Source organism: Schistocerca serialis, chromosome 3 (genome assembly GCF_023864345.2).
Source record: "Schistocerca serialis cubense isolate TAMUIC-IGC-003099 chromosome 3, iqSchSeri2.2, whole genome shotgun sequence".
Taxonomy (NCBI): Eukaryota; Metazoa; Arthropoda; class Insecta; order Orthoptera; family Acrididae; genus Schistocerca; species Schistocerca serialis.
Window position 1 is genome coordinate 373,072,231 of NC_064640.1, and position 21,530 is coordinate 373,093,760.

The 21,530-nt window shown below is 40.7% G+C and overlaps 1 protein-coding gene across 1 annotated transcript in view; it reads right to left on the reverse strand.

Moving 5' to 3' along the window:
- LOC126470194 (tubulin alpha-1 chain-like) overlaps positions 1 to 13,100 on the reverse strand; it is a 38,542-nt gene extending 25,442 nt beyond the window's left edge. Inside the window, exon 1 of the mRNA XM_050097854.1 lies at positions 12,947 to 13,100. Within this exon, the coding sequence (XP_049953811.1) occupies positions 12,947 to 12,949 (3 nt within the window). The 5' untranslated portion in view covers positions 12,950 to 13,100. The remainder of the gene's footprint in view (positions 1 to 12,946) is intronic.
- Between the last annotated feature and the right edge of the window lie 8,430 nt (positions 13,101 to 21,530).

Consider the following 21,530-nt stretch of genomic DNA (forward strand, 5'->3'; position numbering starts at 1 on the left):
CTCTCTCCCATGTTAGTGAATCAAATAAGCTCTGTGTTCAGGTCCCTAAACATATTACTTCAAACATTGTATGCAAAGACGCTTTACAAGTCAAAAATAAATTACATGCATATAAAGTCTGAGGCACAGCTATAAATAAATACTCTGGCAACATCAGGTTTCTCAGTTAGTAGAGAATAATTCTCTGTGATTCTGTCAACAATGCTTAGTGACCACATGGCCAAAAATCTTTTCATAGTTGGCATTAAGATTTATGCTCATTGTAAGAGGTAAAACACGAAAATAGTTTAACAATGATCTCATTGTATTATTAACTTTGCTATTATAATTTTGGTATTAACTGATTCTTATGTTGCTGGAACCTTTCATTCAGCATCTATTAAACAATCATATTGTGGTATTTCTTAGTCTCCTGACTTTTAACTGGTTGCTCTAGCACATTCATAATACACCTAATTTTTTATGTTTAATTGTTCCAGTATACGATACTTGCGTAGTGAATGCTGAGCTGCTTTTCTTTCAGTGCTATTCATCCAACAGTACGAGTAGCAAATATTTATTTACATCCTTTCACTCCCGCAAGGAAAGAATAACTAGACATGATGAGAAGACGTCGATTGTGCTCCGATAACCGTCATATACCTCCATGGGAATAGTGGATGTACTGATAATGGTTTCAGTGTCATCCGCCAACAGATATGAGAGCAATCTGTGTCTACCCTTTAACAGGGAATGCTACCAGTCAGAAGGCTCAGTGTGATGCAAACGTGTGAAGCAAACAGGCACCCATGCCACAGAGATGCACGAACTCGTGCTTCCTACAGCCAACTGAGCGGCTTTGAAAGGTGTCAAATTGTGGGTTTCCGAATGGCAGGGCGATCCTTTAGAAGAACTGACTCACAAGTTGGACGTGTTGCGTCAGTTGTGCAACAGTGCTGGTGTTAGTGGTCACGTGAACATTCCTCATTCGTAGATGAGGTTCTGGATGTCCACGCAGCACAGACACCCGCCAGGATCGTAGTATTGTAAGGACAGCAGTGACAGATCGAACAGCTACTACAGCGGAGATGAGAGGGCTTGTGAGCCCAAACGTGTCAACACGAAAAGTTGCGAAACAGTTGTTAACAACGGGACTACGGGTGTGCATACCTCTGGCCCGTCTTCCGCTCATGCTACAGCATCATCGTGCACGGCTCGACTGGTGCCATTAGAGGATCACTTGGAAGATGAAATAGCACACTACGGTCTTCAGCGACGAAAGCAGGTTATGCCTCCGCACAAGTGATGGTCGTTTGCATGTACAACATAGAACTGGTGAGCACTGTCTCGTAGAGTGTATTCGTCCAAGACACACTGTCCTCACCCCAGAATTCGTGGCCTGGTGTGTGTTTAGCTAAAACTCTTGTTCACCTTTGGTGTTACTGGAGTGGACACCAACCAGCGTTCAGTACCTGCAGAATGTTGCTAAACAATTTCTTTTGCCATTCTTGCAACAGGAAGGTGATGTGTTGTTCCAGCAGGATAACTCACGTCCACATACTCCCCTAAAACTGAACATGATTTACAAGACCTGCAGTAACTTCCCTGGCCAGCACGATCACCAGACGTGTCTCCAATCAAGCATGTGTTGGATGTGATGGTATGAGAAGTGACCTCTGTGACTTGTCGGAGAATAACTCTTACAGAAACACGTTAACAGGTCGAGCGTGTGGTATAACGTATCCCTGGACAGTATTCGCCACCTGCGTGATCGACTAGTTGCCAGTCAGCACCTGTATCCACTGTGGAGGCTACGTCACATACTAATATGGGTGTTTCAGCAAGGGTCGATGCCTGATGCCTCTTTATTTAATGGCAAAATATTTCAAATATCTACTTGAAGGAATAACATTTTCTACCTGCACCGATAGAGTCCCATAAACTAATGCATTCAAATAAAAGAATGCGAAGGCTTCACCATTACCACTCCTTTACCTCCACTGTAGTTCTTAGTTAACACCTGATTTGTGTTCTGTGTCCGGCACAGAAAATGAAGTGGCTGATCATCTGTCTAGACTGGAAGAGTTACAGATGATGGACTACGATGAAATAGCTATCTCAAAAGAGAAAGGTTAACCTCAAGCTCTTAAGTCAAGTTGCAACACTTCACTGAAATCGAAGCAGTTTACTACTCCTAATGGATTAAGACTGTAGTGTGATATATCTGTTGAAACCGTTTGTCTATATATTCCTAAACAATTTAGGACCAGAGTTTTAAGCATTACCACAACACGGCTCATTCAAGAGAGTGATCTTCAGTCAAGCTCATAACATACAAATTTGTCTGGCCAAACTTAAAGAAGGACGAGTGACAACTGACTAAGGCATTTACAGCCTGCGAGGAGAGCAAAATTATAGCACATACTACATCGCCTATTCCACACTGTTGGTGAATATTTTCACGTGTACTTATTCATGTAGTGGGTCCTCTACCACACTCCAAAAGGTTAGTGTACTGTTTACCATCTCTCTGACGAAAAAAGTGTGCTAAAATGGTTTAATGCATTTTTTTTCCTTACAAATTAAGCACAGCATATATAGATTTACCAGCTGGATACAAGTTGTACTCCTTCGAAACATTTAACCAGTTACAGTAGCACCAACATAATTTGATTCATGTATTATCAGATTTGGAACCCGACAACAGATAATACCAAATCAAACAATACAGTTTCAGTCTAGCGTATCCCAAATCTTAGCAAAGTAAATAGACTAGGATTCTGATACCATCAACAAGTTAATGGAAAAATTGAAAGGTTTCATTGCAGACTGAAGAGTGCCATACAAGCTTATGAAACAGCTAAATCAGCTAATATATATTATATTACCCATAACATTAGGGACACGCATTTAGTCGAAAACTCTCTCTGAACCAATGAAGTGTAAAATACCCTTGTTTTTAGACACTCTGTCTTTCCATCTTTTGGCTGGCAAGTTTTTTTCGAGTGATCGCTGTTGTAGTATTTTCTCATTGAGTTTTAATAAAGTGTGCGGTTTCATCATCATCGAATACTTATTGTATTTCCTGTGGATCGATGTCCTCAGACGAGTTGATTCCAAAGAAACCCACGGATCGTGAGAAACACATTAAGTGTGGGGATACTACGTTTGCTGCAACAGATGCTGTCTTGTCAGAACAGTTACCGTGCAATTCGGAAAAAAAAACAGTAATCCTTGCCCTTCCAGTACTTCCAAATGATGGAGAAATGCCTGACAATTTGCACGATATAAGCCTATAGACAATTTATGGTTAGCTGCATCACGTCTTAAGTGCCACAAAACAAAATCGTTTCTCCGCTGTACATGCCACAACACCTGGACCTACGGTACAAACAACAGGAACTTTCGTTTGTGGCCTATGGTGTATGTGATGACAGTCTATACTTCATCCCGACTGTCAGTGCTTTAGACACTCAAACTCTTTTATTTTTGTCAAACATCGTTCATAACACAACCTTCCTTACAAGTATGAACAGCTTAAAGACGATATGCTCCGCTACGTTGGCAAATCAAGAGACCTACGCATTCAAGAATTTCTGAAAAGTAAAGTTACTGGTGATAAATCTCCGTCTGCATTCTGATATAACATAAGAACATCAGTGAATGAAGCTGAAGTGTCTGATGCAACATTAAAACAAGTATGCTGCAGTCATTTGGCTTTCGCTATCAAAAGTGCTGTAGTTTCAGATGATACTGCGGACTTGTATTATTAGTTACTGGTAACTGAGCGCATACGTAGGATTTTATTACATAACAAGTCGTGCGGAGACCCACAAAGTAGTAATAGCGTCACACATTTAAATGCTTTGGACGTCTCTAGAGGGCAGCAACTCCCACAATCTGACAGAAACAGCACAAATTCACAAAAGCCCACAGCACAGCAGCCGGCGAAGTTCTCACCGCCGGCCGCTGTGTTCGAGCGGTTCTAGGCACTTCAGTCCGGAACCACGGGGCTGCTACGGTCGCAGATTCGAATCCTGCCTCGGGCATGGATGTGTGTGATGTCCTTAGGTTAGTTAGGTTTAACTAGTTCTAATTCTAGGGGACTGAAGACCTCAGATGTTAAATCCCATAGTGCTTAGAGCCATTTGAACCATTTGAGCTCTCGCCGCAATGTCAACAACCAGTTACACAACTGGTATTGGTATTATTTCCGATTCGGCCAAGAGGAGAGAAAATGCAAAACTCCTCGCAGCTACCCAAAGAACAATAGCGACCGGAAATAAGCACGACCAGTCGCTCTGAACTGAAGAGTCTAACCAACAACATCACAACTGAACAAGAACGTCAATTTAAGTTTACTTGGTTCCACGAACTGGTACACTTACATGACTTTAAACTCCGGTCAGTAACGGGATGATGGAACGATAGCATCGCACTTTAAAGTCTTCCCTAGTCTGTCATGGCTCTTTGTGGCTATCTGCTCTACCGCTAGTGTTACTGAGACTATGTGCTGCAATTAAATCCGATATTCGAGCTTCTGCAGGAGAGTTAATGCATGGTGAACCATTCAGACATCCTTCGAAAGTTTTAGAACAGCTATACGACTACATGCTGCGAGACCCTCCATTCATCTTGCAACAAGTCAATAACTGTATTTCCAAATTTCGCCATCTCCAGCACATTGGCACGCGGATCTTGATATCTTCGTACATTAAGATTTACGTACATGCTCTCACGTTATATACGTACTAGCATGTTATACTGTGTCCTGACTCTGTCAAAATTCCGTTGAAAACACACTCAGTTCCTTATCTCGTATTGTCACGGTATGAACACATTGTGACGATGTTGGTTTCTGGCAAGCCTACTACGGTGTCCTTGGAACGTGTCAGACTGGCCTACCTGTTGCAAGAAGACAATGCTTTGGGCCGCTCCCCCTATATTCGCCCCGACGCCTAAATACGGCTGTTGTCAAGTGTACGTCATCATCAGACCATTCTTCATCAGACAATCGGCTTCTCCGATTTTACCGCCAACCCCCACTGGGGCTGATAGAACTGTACGCCACGAATCTCCCTTCATTCCAGATGCTCCACTCTGTAAGGGGTGGGGGGAACCTATGTGACGACGCAATTAGACGAGAACTATCTCTGTATAGTTAAGTGTAAAATATCTTTGATTTTAGACTCTCTGCCTTCCCGCCTTTAGACCAGTATGTTTCGTTCAATTGGTTGCTGTAGTAGTGTTTTATGTATCTCGCACTGAGTTTTAATGAAATATGGGGCTTCAGTACCAGCTAGTACGTGTTGGTACTACACTTTTTGTGGATTGATGTCCCCACATGTTTTAAGGTACTGCGCTGAAATTACTTGGAAACTTCTTCCAGGAATGTCAAACGACAACCAGCGCTGACCCTCCTACTTTCTTCACAGAACTGAAGAAAAGGATGATTCACGTACAACCTACAGTGAACTCCCACGGTTTCAAATGAACACTTTTCATGGATGCGGTGTGCTACTGTATTAAGGATTATATAAATTGAGTTCTCTTGTCCATTTCCTGTTTTCGACTTCGTGTAAAGGGAGATGCAATGTCATGTATGTGTCCACACAGATGCTGTATTTGAAAATTTCGTTGTGCCTGTTGATGAGATCTTCATAGCAGCTGACGGAGGTGTGAAAAACGATTTGCAAGCTGTGGGGCACCAAGAGCTGAAAACATTTCAAATTATTCTACGTTTCATACGTTTTCTTAATTCGACACAGTAACATTATTACGAACCGGCGCCGTACCGAAGTGATCCCGTACCCTTTGCAGAACTGTTAATTCTGCTCCCCCTCCTTCCCCCTCGAATCGTAAAACTACATTTCTGCATTTTTTCTACGTAGTTTCACCTAGTTTTTGAGTAGGTTTGAGTAGGTTTAAGAAAAATTAAGCAGTATTGAAAATGTTACTTAACTGAACTATATTTATAGAAAACATCGCACACAACGAACTAAATGTATAATTGCAGCAAAAAAATCGCAAGTAGTATAAAAGTAAAACGGTATTGTATTGATGTATTGTTTATGGAGCTACTGTACATTATGATGTATAATAAAGAACAGGCGTAAGAATCTTACAAGGCAATTCCATAGCACAACTTGGCAGAGAAAAAGTACACCAACAAACGATTGGCAATTTCTCAGCACAGAAATTCACAAACAAGAATGGGCCGTTTCATTGCGTTGTGCCAACAAAAAAATTTGAAAATCATGATGTACAAATCCACAGAGCTTCAGACGTCGACTCGGATCGATCGTGTTCGCACCAAAGTTAAATTTACTCCAAAAGATCACACTGCAACAGTATACACCTTCAGAAAATTGACACAAAAAGGATCCAAAAAACTCCTGCAATATAAAATAGGAATGGGAGAAACAAATGGCAGACACTGGGAAGAGTTCCAAACCAAGACCATACAGAAAGCCATAAAGCTAACCCACTGGAAACAATCTTACTGGGACAAAGCATGGTACCACACTTTGGAAGAACGAAAGAGAGCCTTACAGAAATACAACAGCAAAAAATCACCGTGAACTGAACAACACTTTTTCGAGATTAAAAATCAGGTGGTAATATTAATCAGGCAGAGATGGAGGAGACACATCAATAACAATACTAATTTTTTTAAATTAGCTTTACGAAGTACAACAAGCGTGACTAATGCAGGTCGTTCAGTGGAGGGATCAGTGGATACATAACGCGGAAAGGGTGTTTTAGAAAGCAGGACGGTAAACTCGCTCTGATAATTCACAACTGCAGGGAGCAATTTCGGTCCTTCTCTGACCTACACAACTGTCCAGAACCATCTACAAGATTTCCCAGGTAGACGACGACGACTACTACTACTACTACTACTATTACTATGACACACACACACACACACACACACACACACACACACAGAATCATATTCATCCACCAGAGATGAAATCTACAAACATACTCTTAGACTAAAATGCAGCAGCACATCTGGGTAAAATGGAATAATCGCAGAGTTATTGAAGTACATAGGGAAAAACTCACTTTCAGAACTTACACTTAAATCATCACGGATATTTGGCACACAGAAAAACTGCCAGAAGATTTGAAGTACGCATTCATCCATCCACCCCTCAACAAGGGTGACAGGACAGGCGTCAGTAACTGCAGGAAGACCCCCCTCCTTCGAATCACATAGAAGATATTCTCAGTATGTTTACTTCAAAGGAACACAAACACAGGGTGAACTTAAGATGGGCGAATACCAAGCGATCTTTCTACCGTGGTGATGATGCGTAGAACAGAGCTTCAATCTAAAAAGACATTAAAAATATATGACAACTCGAACCAGCTCTATCATCTACCCTTTTGTCGACTTCAAGAAGAATGACTTGGAAGACCGACATTCTCTGTTTCATATCCTAGAAGGGCAGGGACTAGACTGAAAAACAGCAAGTATCATTAATGAAACACTGACAGACACAACGTCCAAAGTAAAAATTGATTGGGAAAAATTGAACCTAAAACAAGAATTCGCGAAGCAGATGGGCTATCACTATTCAACTTCAATCTCATTTTAGGTGAATTCTTTAGGAAATGAGAAAAATAATTAAAAAATCAAATAGGGAAAAGAATTTAAAAAATCGAAATCTCTGGAAATATATTCTGCTTGAAAGAACAAAGATAACGTTAATAACTCTTGCTTAACTTTCGGAGATTCAGCGATATCAGCGGACAGTAAAGTTACAGCGATGACAGAAGTCTTTAAAGAATGCGATGACAAAGCTGGCCAACTAATCCCCGTCTTTTTATTTTATTTTATTATTTTTTGACTGATTTGATTTGTACTAAATTTAACGTTCAGAAATTAGACACGAAGTATGGCAAACGAAAATGGTCATAGAACAAACGAGACCAGTAAAGGAAGCAAAAACTCTAGACAGCATGCAGGAGAACTCATGGCATTTACAACCAAAAGTGCTTAACCACACTTACAAAAGTTAGACGTTAAAACACCTAAAGCTCTGTACGTGAGCGTAAGTTTTAATTCTCAACAGAAAAGGCGATCTGGAATACGTACTGGGAAAGCACAAAGAACTGTGAGGAAAATTCTTGGCCCAGACAAAACGGAAGACCTGAGACTAAAATACCGTAAAGCAACAGAGAAATTGTCAAACCTGGCTGCAAACATTAGAAAACGAGGATATAAATTTTATGGACATGTTCAAAGACTCCCAACAACAAGGCTTTGACACAAGATTATGGGATACGTTGGACAGTTAAGGAATATGTCATGGACCAAAAAAGTTAAAAAGGAAGTCCAGAAAAGCAATGGAAGTGGTAGACAGGAATCTGTTGAATCGAAAGATTAAAAAGAAAAAGGAATCAATTGAACTAAAGAAAGAAAAATGGCCTACGCAGAGAGAAGAAGAACCATATGGAAGATCGGGAACACTAATCTGAAACTACTGCGTGATGCAACAGGATCCATATGCAAATAATAACAACAATAACAAAGAACAGGTTTTATTTGTTCTTTATAAATTGTCAATTGTGAATACATTACTAACCAGAAATAGAAGAAAAAGGGTTTTAATTAAGAGCTGAGAAAACATCCCTTTCAATAATTATGTTTGTATTATAATTTTAACTTGCGTTTCTTTGTTTTGAGCGAAAAAACAAACTGATATCCTCACTGAAGTCAAGTTTAACAGCTGTGTCACATCCTATGGACATTATTTTAGAGTTAACAGCCTGCTTTCACTCAAAATACTGCAGTCGCTCGCAAATCTATTTCGACGTTTGGATAAGCATCACTTACTTACACCAGTGCTTCGCAAAACCTTCGAAATATCCAAACGGAAATCCGTTTCAATGCTTTTGATCTGTTCTGAAAACCTGGAATTTGAAAGCAGCTATTACTTTAACTAGCTACGCTGCATCAACATCTCTGCTATATTTGACAACAAAATCAGCTGCACATATTTCAATATAAGACACAGAGCTTTCGTTTAAGGCGTTTCCTGACAGGAAGTTAGTCAGATGAAATGTTTTGGTACTTGTGAGATCTGTTATCTAGTGCACTTATGATTGTGTTAAATACTTTAAAGCACTCTTGTTCAAACAGTGTCGCTCCAGTCCTCATACGGTAAAAACCGGATGCCCTCAGTAAAATACCATATTCGTTCAGCAACGGCTTACCGACCTCCGAGGTCATACAACACCGTAGCAAAGCTGCAGAAATAGCCCCATTGTTGAGCAGGAGCAAGTTGTGTACACGACAAACTGTGTGAACTAAGCCCACTGTTACCACGTAAACCATGTTATCGATAGACGTCTGTTTGATCGTAGTAGTGTCTTCATCATATTGCAAGGACGAAATGACACTTTAGAAAGGACACAGCGTGCTTTTACAATCACCGGCCGAGGGAAGTACTTCTTCTCATGGGCGGAAGGTAGGAATACGAGGGGTAGGAGAATTCACGTGCTTCTTCGGGTTAACTTGTAAACCACATTTTCTTAATTGGTCAGATTCTGTGCCCTCTGTGTGCCTGCACCCTTGGCGTGGGCCTATCTCGTCATGCACTTCGAACGGCCCTCTTTGGAACATGTTTAAGCCAAATGTCTTGGAAGAAAGAAGAAGGAAGGAAATGTGAATACGGACAGAAATGCCTATAATACGTTGAACTGAAATGAATACAAACGAAGAGAGAATAATGATAAATGAAGAAAGGACTTAGGGTTGCCAAATGTCCCGGTTTTCCGGACGGCAGTTTGATCCGGATTTCGGATTTCTCCAAATTCTTGCCTTAATCTGTATTTCAACTCCAGCTGTTATCTAAATAACTAAGGTTTTATTATCGCAGCTAACTGAGTCCGTTAAGGAATCTTATTGTGTGGTAATGCTGCTAAGTTTCCATTGTTGCCCCTTATCTCAATTTAGGTTAAGCTTTCCACCAATGTGCTTCTATGTTGCTCTAAGTCACATAGCAGTTAATTTGTTATTAAAGTATTTGATTCTTTCAAGTGAACTCACAGTGCCAAAGGGGAAGTGTTCATTCCAAGAGGTTTTTCATAAAATGAGGGAGAAGTCACTATGAAGTGGAAGTTATAATTTGTAAGTGTTGCGTTTCCATTGCACATGCAGGCAGAGTAGATATTACGGATCATTTAACCGCCGTAAAACGTAAATCAAACGTGTACTCTGCAAGAACAAAAAATGGACAGTTATTTTATTCCAAATTCATTTAAACAAGGCAAATTAGTAACAGCAGAGGAATCAGCAATGTGCTTTCATACTATTAAACATCATATGTCTTTGAAATCAGTGGACTGTACTTCTAGGCTAAGTTCCAAGAATTTTAATGATTGCGAGTAGTAAAAAATGTGACGCTGGGCGGAATAAAATCAACAGCAATTGTGAGATCAGTGTTAGCACGCGATACCCCCCCCCCCCCCTCCCCACAAAAAATAAAATAAAAATAGCGATGATCTTTCAAAGGCTAGTTATTGTGGTACAGCTACAGACAGTGGTAATCACAAAGCCGATAAAATATTTTTATTAATTATGTCATTTTTTAAGCTTAACAGAAATGTCCTCGAGATTTCTCCTGGTTTCTGCTTCCGAAATTTCGTCCATTTTTAGTCAGTTTAAGAGAAATTTCTCGGTCAGTTACACATAAATTATGGGAACCCTATTAAGGTACATGGTGAAAACTGTCAACAACAGAAAAATACATTTCATACTCTCCATAATTCAACACAATAACTAAACTTGAAACATTTTGAAGTCAGCATATTGAGGATATATACAGAACGGTGAGCATCCAAATCTGCTAAGTCAAGAACTCAATAGCTCTTAGCAGAACAGTGTAATCACAATGATGAGGCATAGCATTTGGACCTTCATGTTGATACATAACTGACTGCTTATTCTACAAACTGCAGAACCTTTTACACAATGGCCCTGTCTTCCATTTGCGCCCTGATACACAACTGGATAAATAATAGAACTGGATAGTAATATCAGGATACGGTTTTACGAATTCAGTTCATATTCTGAGATTCCATGAATTTGCAGTTGAACATCTTCTTCTTCAGAGCTTCAAGAACGTGACGCGAGTAGTCTGAGTTTATTAGCCAGTAAATATAGCGTCATTGTCACTTTCTGTGAAGATGGAAGAGAATTACAACATGCATTTAAATTACTGTAAGTATTGTTGTATGTAGGAGGTAACTCAGTTAAATACTTCGAAGGAGAAAGACATACTTCTCGTACACCAAAAGTAAAACAGTGTTTCGTGACTTTTCTTCATAATGGAGCACGTTCGCTGACAAGTATTTGCAATATTTAAGTTTTACGTCATTTTGCTATGTATATAAACACATTACGCTTATATTCGCTATTTACAGTATTCCTGACTATTGTCAAACAAGGGAGAAAACACTGTGTTGTAAACCTGTGACCTAATGAAAATTAACAGAGCATGACAGATGGAAATGAAATGGTCGTATAGCACTGCTGGCCGGGATGTCCCATTTGGGTTCGGCCGCCAAGTGCAAGTCTTATTTCAGTCGGCGCCACTTTTGGGTGACTTGCGACCGATGATAAGGATGAAATATTGATAACACAAGAACCAGTCCCCACGCGGAGAAAAATCTCCGAACCAGCCCGGAATCGAACCCAGGCCCAGTACATGGGAGGCAAGTATGTTATCGCTCAGTTAAACAGGCGGACAGCATGAAAGATCACTGAACTGAAAGTATATATTCTGGCCAGATGATTGACTTATGTACGGATGCTGCCTCTTACCTCTCATTAGACGAAATCTGAGCTTAAAACGTAGGTTTCTTTGATTTTATTTCACGTATCAACAGTTTACCTTGTTTTTAAATTATCACTGCTTACTTGTAGCTACAATTCTTGTCAGTATTTGAGATAGGTTAACATTGTGGGTCACATCGTGGCTCGAATCCAAACAACTGAATTTGATACAGTTTCTGTGTATGTTATATATTTCTACTCTGGCAAATGTGTCGCTAATCTGTTCTAAAACAAATCATCTTGCAATGAATTTTCCACTGAGCAACCTTGGCACTATTGATATTAATACATGGAACTGATCATCAAAATAGTCTGTCATTTTTGTGAGTTAATCCTCTCTTAGGATCTGCCTAACAATCTTCATACACTAAAAAGCACAAGAACATTTAAAGAGGCATTATTTTGTAAATATATTCCTTGTCCGGAAGAAGAAGCAAAATTTATTTCTAATGCACACCTTTTATATCATTGTATGTACTTATGGAATGGTACCACTATCAATGCAATTAACGAAACAAAGGCGCTTGCAAAAGTTGGCATCCATATTCTAAGATTTCATGAATTTTCAGTTGGACATCATCTTCAAAGCTTCAAGAATCTGACGCTCGTTGCGCGGCATTATTAGTCAGTAAATATAGAATCATTGTCACTTTCTATGAAGATGCCAAAGAGTTGTAACATATTGGCAAGTGTGCACATGTTGCAGATTACATCATCTCATGAATTTATATTAACAAGTACTCACAGTCTTCAACGATAAAAGGAGAAGGAAATGAATAGTAATAAATTATATGATCACGTCTCAGTACTTATACTTATTAAATCCGAATTTATCCTGCTCACTCAGGCGTAATGTAGTCGGGCAGTTTCCTTTGTTCCTTTACACAGCTTAGTTTTTAAGTGTTCAGATAGTATTCTGAAATAACTACAATCAGATGGCCTTCACACACTTCATTCAGGAAAGTATAGATACATACCCCCACAGGTTTCATGCACGTGGTCATACTTATCCTTAGCTTTGAACTTACAACAACAGCTTTCGAACACGAGGAAAGATAAAAGATACGTAAAACTATAACTACGTTCAAAAGAAATGAATAAGGTACATAAACCAACCATTTTTGTCCAATTTACGTAAGATCTCTCGCTGCAACAGGTATTCGAGACACTCGCTTCTTCGCTACTAAAGACTCTGCTGGCAGACGGCCGGAGAAGGTTTATTTTTGGGGCGCCACGCAAGAAATGGCCCTCAGGGTGGAGCTTCCTACACTGTGACAACACGCGGCTCGTTTCGGAAGAATGAGAGGACCGGGATTTCAGCGATGTGTCGGGGAGAGATGGAACAAGTATAAGTCGAAGCAACTGCAGCGGATACGGACGCCGATACAGAAAACTGCCCTGTATTCTCACAAAGAGGTCACTGAGGTACTGGAGAGTCACACAAACAGACTTCTTTCCTGAAATTACAGTTCTTTTCTTGGCGTGTTACTATGGGGTATTTCACCGGCAGAAGTATCTGCAGTACACTTACAAACCTGTCACACCCAAATGTATTAACGAACGAACAATTTTGAGCAGGATACAAATTACTACAGGTCTCACAAACATAAGATGAGCTTGTCTTACAGTTGGCAGTTTCGTTAAGAACTTGCGTACGTCAGGACAATTTCCACACTTCTTTGTTACCCTTTATACTGCACGCGGTCCAAAATATTGTTTACAGCAATTCAAATATTTCTATTTGTTTTCTTTGTGTTTTAACCAGTGAAGCACGTATTTTTTTATATTAATATCAATTTTATCATTTCAGTGTCAAGATGTTACTAGCGCAGTTTGACGTCGCCTCAGCTTTTGAATTTGTGGTTTTCGTGTGAAACTTACTTTTTCATTGGATTCTGTGATCATCCAGCTTCTTTTTTTATTTGCTTAAACGGCTGGACATTTAATGTATTGTGCTTTACCTAATGGGTTGTCACGCCAAGCTAAAAAAATCGATAGTAAACATTTTTATCAGGTAAGAGACCTTTTCTCTTTAATTTACATAATTTCAGATCACCAATCTCTGTTAGTTCTCAGAATAGGTTTAAAATGCCTGTGTCATAAAACCAAATTTACAATGCACTTAGAAGCAAAGTTTGATCACTAAATACTCATTCTTATTCTAAACAGGTCTTTAGCAGGGTGAAAAACATTTTATTATTTCCCCATGATCGAATGACGCTAAGGATATTTGTCATTACATTTCAAACGTTCATTAGATATCTTTCTTGAATTTAAAAATCATCTAATAAATTCAGCTGAGAATGAATGAGTGTTGCAATAGGTTCTGGTCGTTCACGAGAATTCTGTACACTTCGAAGAAGGGAGGAAGGTTAGAATACAGCTATCTGTCGGACTTCGAGGTATTAGAGATTCTTCAAGGATATGAGAGGAAATGGCTCATGGCGTGTCCAGGATCTACGGGGTATTTACCTCAGTGATCTAGAAATACAATAGAAATTCTAAATCTTAATTGTCAGAGCGTTAATGCTGTATTGAAGAGAGGACCACCTCGTTCCGACCAAATCGAAGAGACAGTCGAAGATATTGTATCTTCTGAAGGGAAATGAATTACGTCATTAATCAGCACAGAAAGACAAATACTTTGTGTATTTCCAGTCTAGTGCTTTAAACTCTGAAACTTAGAGAGAGACTTGAGACTGCCTCCCGATATTCGTGCCCGATCTTCTCATTTTGAATTTCCGCCATGTGCAGTCCCATTTTTCTCATCACCTGCGCAATTTTTTAGATGATGGGAAGCTTCGGATTTACACAAACTTTACGAATAAAACTTGACCTGTCCCTACTTTCTTGAAACATGTTGAGATAAAAGATGTGAAAGGATTATTTGTGGAATATTTGTAAACGCTCCAGCTCCACAAAAGAAACTTGAAAGTCATGGAAAATGTAAATCAGAGTAGATAGTGGTCGTGGTTAGATATCATTATTAAATACATGTGCATGGCTTATGCAGGGCCGTCCAAACGCTCTTTTGGAAAATACAGATAGAGTCAGTAACGTGTTACGGTCAGTGTGAAAAATTATTCGGACACTTAGCTACTTTGGCTTTAGTTTCTATCTGTAAATGAATAAGAGTGGTTATAAATACACATGCCCACAAAATACAGTTATTGTTCTTTAACTAAAGTACAAAAGATTCAAAAGATAACACTCATTTAATTATAGAGAAATTCATAAATAAACAAAAAAGCTGGAGTTTTCTTCACTAAATACGTATTCTCTCACTCGCAAAGAACGTTCTCAAGATTTGAATTGTAAAGAATGTGTAGCGACGAAACACTGAACTAGATTAAATGCGCAAGAAAGGCTGAAAATCTTAGTTCAATAATGTTTGTTCATTACCGAAAATTATAAATAGCATATCCGCTTTATCAAGGACAGCTGAATTGTCGACCGTTTCGTATGAAATATTTCACAAATGGATTTGGTACTACATATCACGCCGATATATGCGCCATAACCACACGTTTTCACCAGTTTTACTTCTTACGAATACACGCTCCGCCCCCTTTCTGTGACCAAGCGGGTAATCTGCTATATAGACTAAAAATAGATAAAATTGCAAGCAGATGGTACGTGTACGGTGACAACTGGAGTAAAGCAATAATTTATTATTGCGAATATGACGTTTTCTCTGCTATTTTCAAGGTATCGCTTGAGGATCACACGACACACGAAAATAACCAAGTCTGTCGACGACTATCGCTTCTCAGAGACAGTGACACCAGTACCTTCTAAAGCTCATAAAACAGAATTCTCACCGTGCTCACGCTACATGTGCTCTCAGAATCCTGCCAAATAGCTAACAGCTCAGGGATCGCAGTCATCTACGACTGAGTTCGGGTTTGCCGAACCGGTGATGCCCCAACTGGAGACTGTTTGGTGCCTCCAATCCCCTGTAGCGATAAGCTCTGGGAACTCTTCAGCAACCACATATTGTCAAGACAGTGGAGTATTATGTCAGAGAGAACAGGGAAGTTGTCGTTAACACTCAGACAGCAAGGAAGGTGCAAACTCTAGAACAGAAACCATCTCATGCTCAACTTTAGCTGCGAGTCCATGGACTGGGTAGGTGATGTGAAACAGTTGCTAGCCAGCAGCCTTTGCGACGACTGATGCATCCAGTTGTATTTGGTTTTATTGTGTATACTAGGATCTGCCTGTGGCGAAACGCACATCCTTAGCTGCTGGCGAGAATAAATTCATGGAACAGAACGACCAACACTTTAATAATCCTAGCGGGTTGGATGGACTAACGGAGAGTATTAACACGAAACAGAATAACAGAGTGTTTTGAAAGGGGAGTTTTCTTGATCAACCTTCAAATAAAATGAAACCAAAGCACAATAAGTAAGTACCAATGAATCAAAATCAGTTCGTCGTTGTTAGGAAAGGAGATGGCTCTGAGCACTATGGGACTTAACTTCTGAAGTTAGAACTACTTAAACCTAACTAACCTAATGACATCACAAACCTCCATGCCCGAGGCAGGATTCTAACCTGCGACCGCAGCGGTCGCGCGGTTCCAGACTGTAGCGCCTAGAACCGTTCGGCCACCCAGGCCGGCAGGAAAGGTGAAGTAATTATGATATTTCCCTTTTTTGCACCAAGAAAGAATTAGCTGGATTAATAGGTATCTTGAATACTGAGCAAATGGCACGTATTGGCAATCTGATGGGCGCTGTCACAGTACAACAGGGAGGAAAAGTGGTAGGAATAAAAAAATTGGATAACTATCTTAATAATCGAGAACTTCATAACATACTCAGATTTTGTAATGATACGATGATGTGCCGCAACATCGGGAACATAAACGTGCAGTTGCAGGTAAAGTAGTCACAGACGTTATTATAATGAAGGAGAAAAACGGTACACTGGACAAAACGACAGCATTTATACTAACATGCGACGGCTTCAGATACAAATTTCTACATCTAACAGTGACGTTTTTCAAACGCCTGTGCACTGAGTACAGCACATTTGCACGCAAAAGTGAAGCACTTTGCGAAACATTTTATATCTCCCCACGCCGTAACACCTGTACCACCAAAACGATGATGCTCGACAATGTTGCTGGGTGCATTAGTGCACCCACCTCTCGCCATATGAAGGTGCATTGAGCATTGTCGAACATGATCGTTTTGGTGGTCGAGGTGTTGTGGTGTGGGGAGGCATAACGTTGCGTGGGCGCATTGGCGTTAAAATCTTTGAAGGCGGTACACTCACTGGTCAAGGTTATTGTGACACAGTACTTCTTCCCCACCTGCGTGTTTTCAGGGGTGTATTCGGCCCCTACTTCATTTTTTATGAATCATCATGCGCAGCGGCATCAACAGCACAGGCGGAAGAGCTCTTGCAACGAGAGCATATTCGGCGAATGGACTGGCCTCTCCACTCCCCATAGAGCACGTGTGGGATGTGTTGAACATACGTATTGCAGCACTTCCACAGGCACCAACGACCATCCAGCAGTTGCCTATCGCGCTGGTGGAGGAATGGAACGCACCACCACATTAACTTCTTACCTACCTTGCGGCCAGCATGGAAGCGCGTTTCAGAGCATGCACTGCCGTCCGTGGTGGTCACATAGCGTATTACGAGGGGCGTTTGAAAGGTCCGTGCAAAAATAAAAACTACTTACGTGTTTGGAGTAAACCTTCTGTATTTTTCGACAAAGTCTCCTTTTAGACTTATACACTTCGTCCAACGCTGTTCTATTTTGTTGATCCCTTCTGAATAATAGGAATTGTCCAAGTCTGCAAAATAGCTACTAGTTGCTGCAGTCACCTCCTCGTTTGAATAAAATCTTTGTCCCGCCAGCCATTTCTCCAAATTCGGGAACAAATAGTAGTCCGAGGGAGCCAAGTCTGGAGAACATGGGGGATGTGAAACGATTTGGAATCCTATTTCCATTAATTTTGCGACCACAACTGCTGGGGTGTGTGCTGGTGTATTGTCGTGACCGAAAAGGACTATTTTGGGGTCCAATCGCCGGCGTTTTCTTGCACCTTGGTTTTCAGTCGGTCCAATAACGATGAATAATATGCACCTGTAATAGTTTTAACCGTTTTCAGATAGTCGATGAGGATTATCACTTGTGAATCACAAAAGACAGTCGCCATAAGCTTTCCGGCCGAAGGAATGGTCTTCGCCTTGTTTGGTGCAGATTCTCCATTGGCAACCCATTGTTTAGATTGTTCTTTGGTCTCAGGAGTATAGTAATTTATCCATGTTTCATCCACAGTGACGTAACGACGCTTAAAGTCCTGCGGATTCTTCCTGAACAGCTGCAAACCATCGTTGCAACACTTCACACAATTCCATTTTTGGTCAAGCGTGAGCAATCGTGGAACCTATCTTGCGGACAGCTTTCTCATTTTCAAATGTTTATGCAAAATATTATGTACCCGTTCATTCGAGATGCCTACAGCACTAGCAATCTCACGCACCTCAACTCTTCTGTCATCCATCACCATAGCCCGGATTTTATCAGTTATTTCTGGATTCGTAACATCCACAGGGCGTCCAGAACGTTCAGCAACCCTTGTGCCCTTATGGACACTCCGAAAATTTTGAAATCACTTATAAACATTCTAATCGAAGGTGCAGAGTGACCGTAATGTTTATCAAGCTTCTCTTTAGTCTCCTGAGGCGTTTTGCCTTTCATAAAGTAATGTTTAATCACCACACGAAATTCTTTTTCGTCCATTTTTTGACAATCATTCAACTTCCTTGATTCACATGAATGCCAAACACAAAGAAATACACCAATATGGATGAAACTTGGTGTGCATTCTTTCCAAAGATGCTAATAACTAAACATGACCTCGATACGAGCCGGTGGTGCCATCTCTCGGACTTTGCACGGACTTTTCAAATGCCCCTCGTAAGATCCATGCCCCGCCTTTTGGAATCTCCAGGGGCCCATCATGAATCGCGGTCACTTAAGCTTAATAAATAAATAAGTGAATAAAAGAGTCTATCATGCTCGTCTCACAGCGTATTTCTTTCAGTTACCTTCTGTACTCTATCGTGGCAGTTCGTTCTACGCATGGTCCAAGTTCCATCGAGCCATGTTACGTGGCAGTTACTTTCGCCCTTAATTTTGCACACCGGTGTATATGGATACTACAGGAAGCGTTTCACAGTTCATGTTGGATAAATGGCTGTCGTAATGGTGCAAGTGGATGTATCAGTGGTTACAATTGCCAAAAGGCCGGCCAGGGTGGCCGAGCGGTTCTAGGCGCTACAGTCTGGAACCGCGAGACCGCTACAGTCGCAGGTTCGAATCCTGCATCGGGCGTGGATGTGTGTGATGTCCTTAGGTTAGTTAGGTTTAAGTAGTTCTAAGTTCTATGGGACTGATGACCTCAGAAGTTAAGTCCCATAGTGCTCAGAGCTATGTTTTTTTTTTTTTTTTTTTTTTTTTGAGCCAATTGCCAAAAACACCGGCGCCTGCCTCGTAGTGCTGCATGCTGCAGTTACTGTAGACATGCTGGAAAATTTATTTTTCTCTTCCATATAAGTAAGTAAATCATCAGAAAATAGCAGAACAAAGCTCATTAATTCCCTTCGGTAGGCTGAGAAAGGTAAACATAAGAATATAATACAACATACAAAGGAAACAACTACTCCCCTCCTGTTCCACTCACCAACACAAAAATTGGAAAAAAGACAGACCTGGAAGGAAAAGATCAAAACAGCGACAGTAAAGCTATCGAACCACGCGTCATTTGCTCTATCTGAAGAGTCAAAAGCTGATCCAGCTACGTAAAATATACAAATTGGCGTTTTCCCTAAGATATCTTTAGAACATATACGCTCACGATGATATTATTGTACAGTTACAGAACGCAGTGCCCGTTTGTGAGACTAAATGAATGTAACAGCTAAGAAGTACGAACACCGCCTGCGCTCATTTTCGAGCTATCGCAAGCACAAACCTTCAGCCACTTTCGTTCTTTGCAGAGAGAATATCTGAAGCAGTTCAAGAGTGGACACAGCTCAGCTGGATGCGATCAACGAATTGCACTCTAAGGACCCTTTCCAATCTAGATGCAACCGATAGATCTAATAGTGTCTGAAAGAAAGTCGTCCAGATGTACGTTCAACAACGCTGACTTGAATCTGCGTAGCATACTAGCCTACGGAACCATAACTGTACCTAGGCGTGCACCTCGACGTCCGAAGCAAATCGACGAATATGAGTGTGTTTCTTCCGGTCTCCAAGAAAAAGCGGAAATCGCATGGGCAGAGATAGGGACTGTATGGAGAATGTGCAAGGGTTTTCCACCGAAACTTCTGCAATATATGGGACCACCCACATATTGCCAACGTTGTCTCGAGTACGCTGCAGCAGTTTCGCTGGTAAGCCCTTACATATCCTCCATACAGTCCAGATTTCTCCCCATGTGATTTCCCCATTTTTGGAGCCCTGAAGAGAGACATTCGTGACCACCGATTTCCTTTGAACAAAGAAGTGCGCGTAGAGATACAACCATAGTTCCGTAGGCAACAACAAACGTTTTTCCATAATAGATTGATCGTCTTTTCTCACAGTGGGATAAATGTATTAACAGTTATGCCGATTACTTTTGACGTAATAAACAGTTTATTTAATCATTTCCATCTGTCTTCTTTTCATTGACTGCTCCTTTATGTTTGAAAACCAAAGATGGAAAGATCAATACTTAACATGCCGTCGACGGCGGAGTCGTCAGAGACAGAGTGCAGTTCGGATAGGTCAAAGATGGAAAACGAAATTGACCATGTTCCCTTCGAGAAAACCCTCTTGGCACTTGCCGTAAGTACGTTAGAGAAACCACAGAAAGCCTTAATCTGGATTGCTTAATGGGAATTTTGAGTCCTTCTCCACCATATTACACGTTTGGTGATTTAACTGGCGCCTTTTATGCCACACCCTGATGCCTTTTGGTGTTGGTACAGAGACGTGGTGTGTCTGAAATGTTGTCCTCGGCCACACATAAGAAAACCGCGTGATTTCTACGCTGGGCGTCGCCGCTCTGACCTCCATCACACAGTCGTCGAAAAAAGGGGTGAAATGTGGGTAAGAAGGGGTATAATGACCTTCCCATCGTCTGACGCGACCACGGTAGCGTTGGGTAAAATTGTGGTAAATTTTAGTGCCACTCTGGCAATTGATGTCATTAACCAATCTTACACCTTAAATGAACTTCTTCAGCTCTGGCAGTTCTTCGCTTGTGTCGACAGTTCCCAATTTGAAGCGTTGTCTAATCCGTGGGTAACATTGCAGGGCGCCGTTCTTTTGCGCCATAACAGAAGAAGATTATAAGCAGCTTACAATAGAATTTCAATCTTCTGCGTCGCAATGGGAGACAATTACAGGGTTTCGAAAATGATGTTGTGTTACGCAGTGCATTTACGAATAGTTTATTGAGCAAAGGTACAAAACCAGTTTAACAGGGATCTTAAATACAAGCATAATAGCAGAAACAAATTCTACGACTGGAGAATCTTCTTAAATGACTTCAAGAATCTTCTCCATTCTATTGTTATAGTTGGTTGGGACTTCAGCCTTCAACCTTCCCTCGACTTGTTGGCAAAAATACTTGTTCAAAACCGGTGGTAGGCAGAAAACATCTTCCGAGATTGTCCTAAA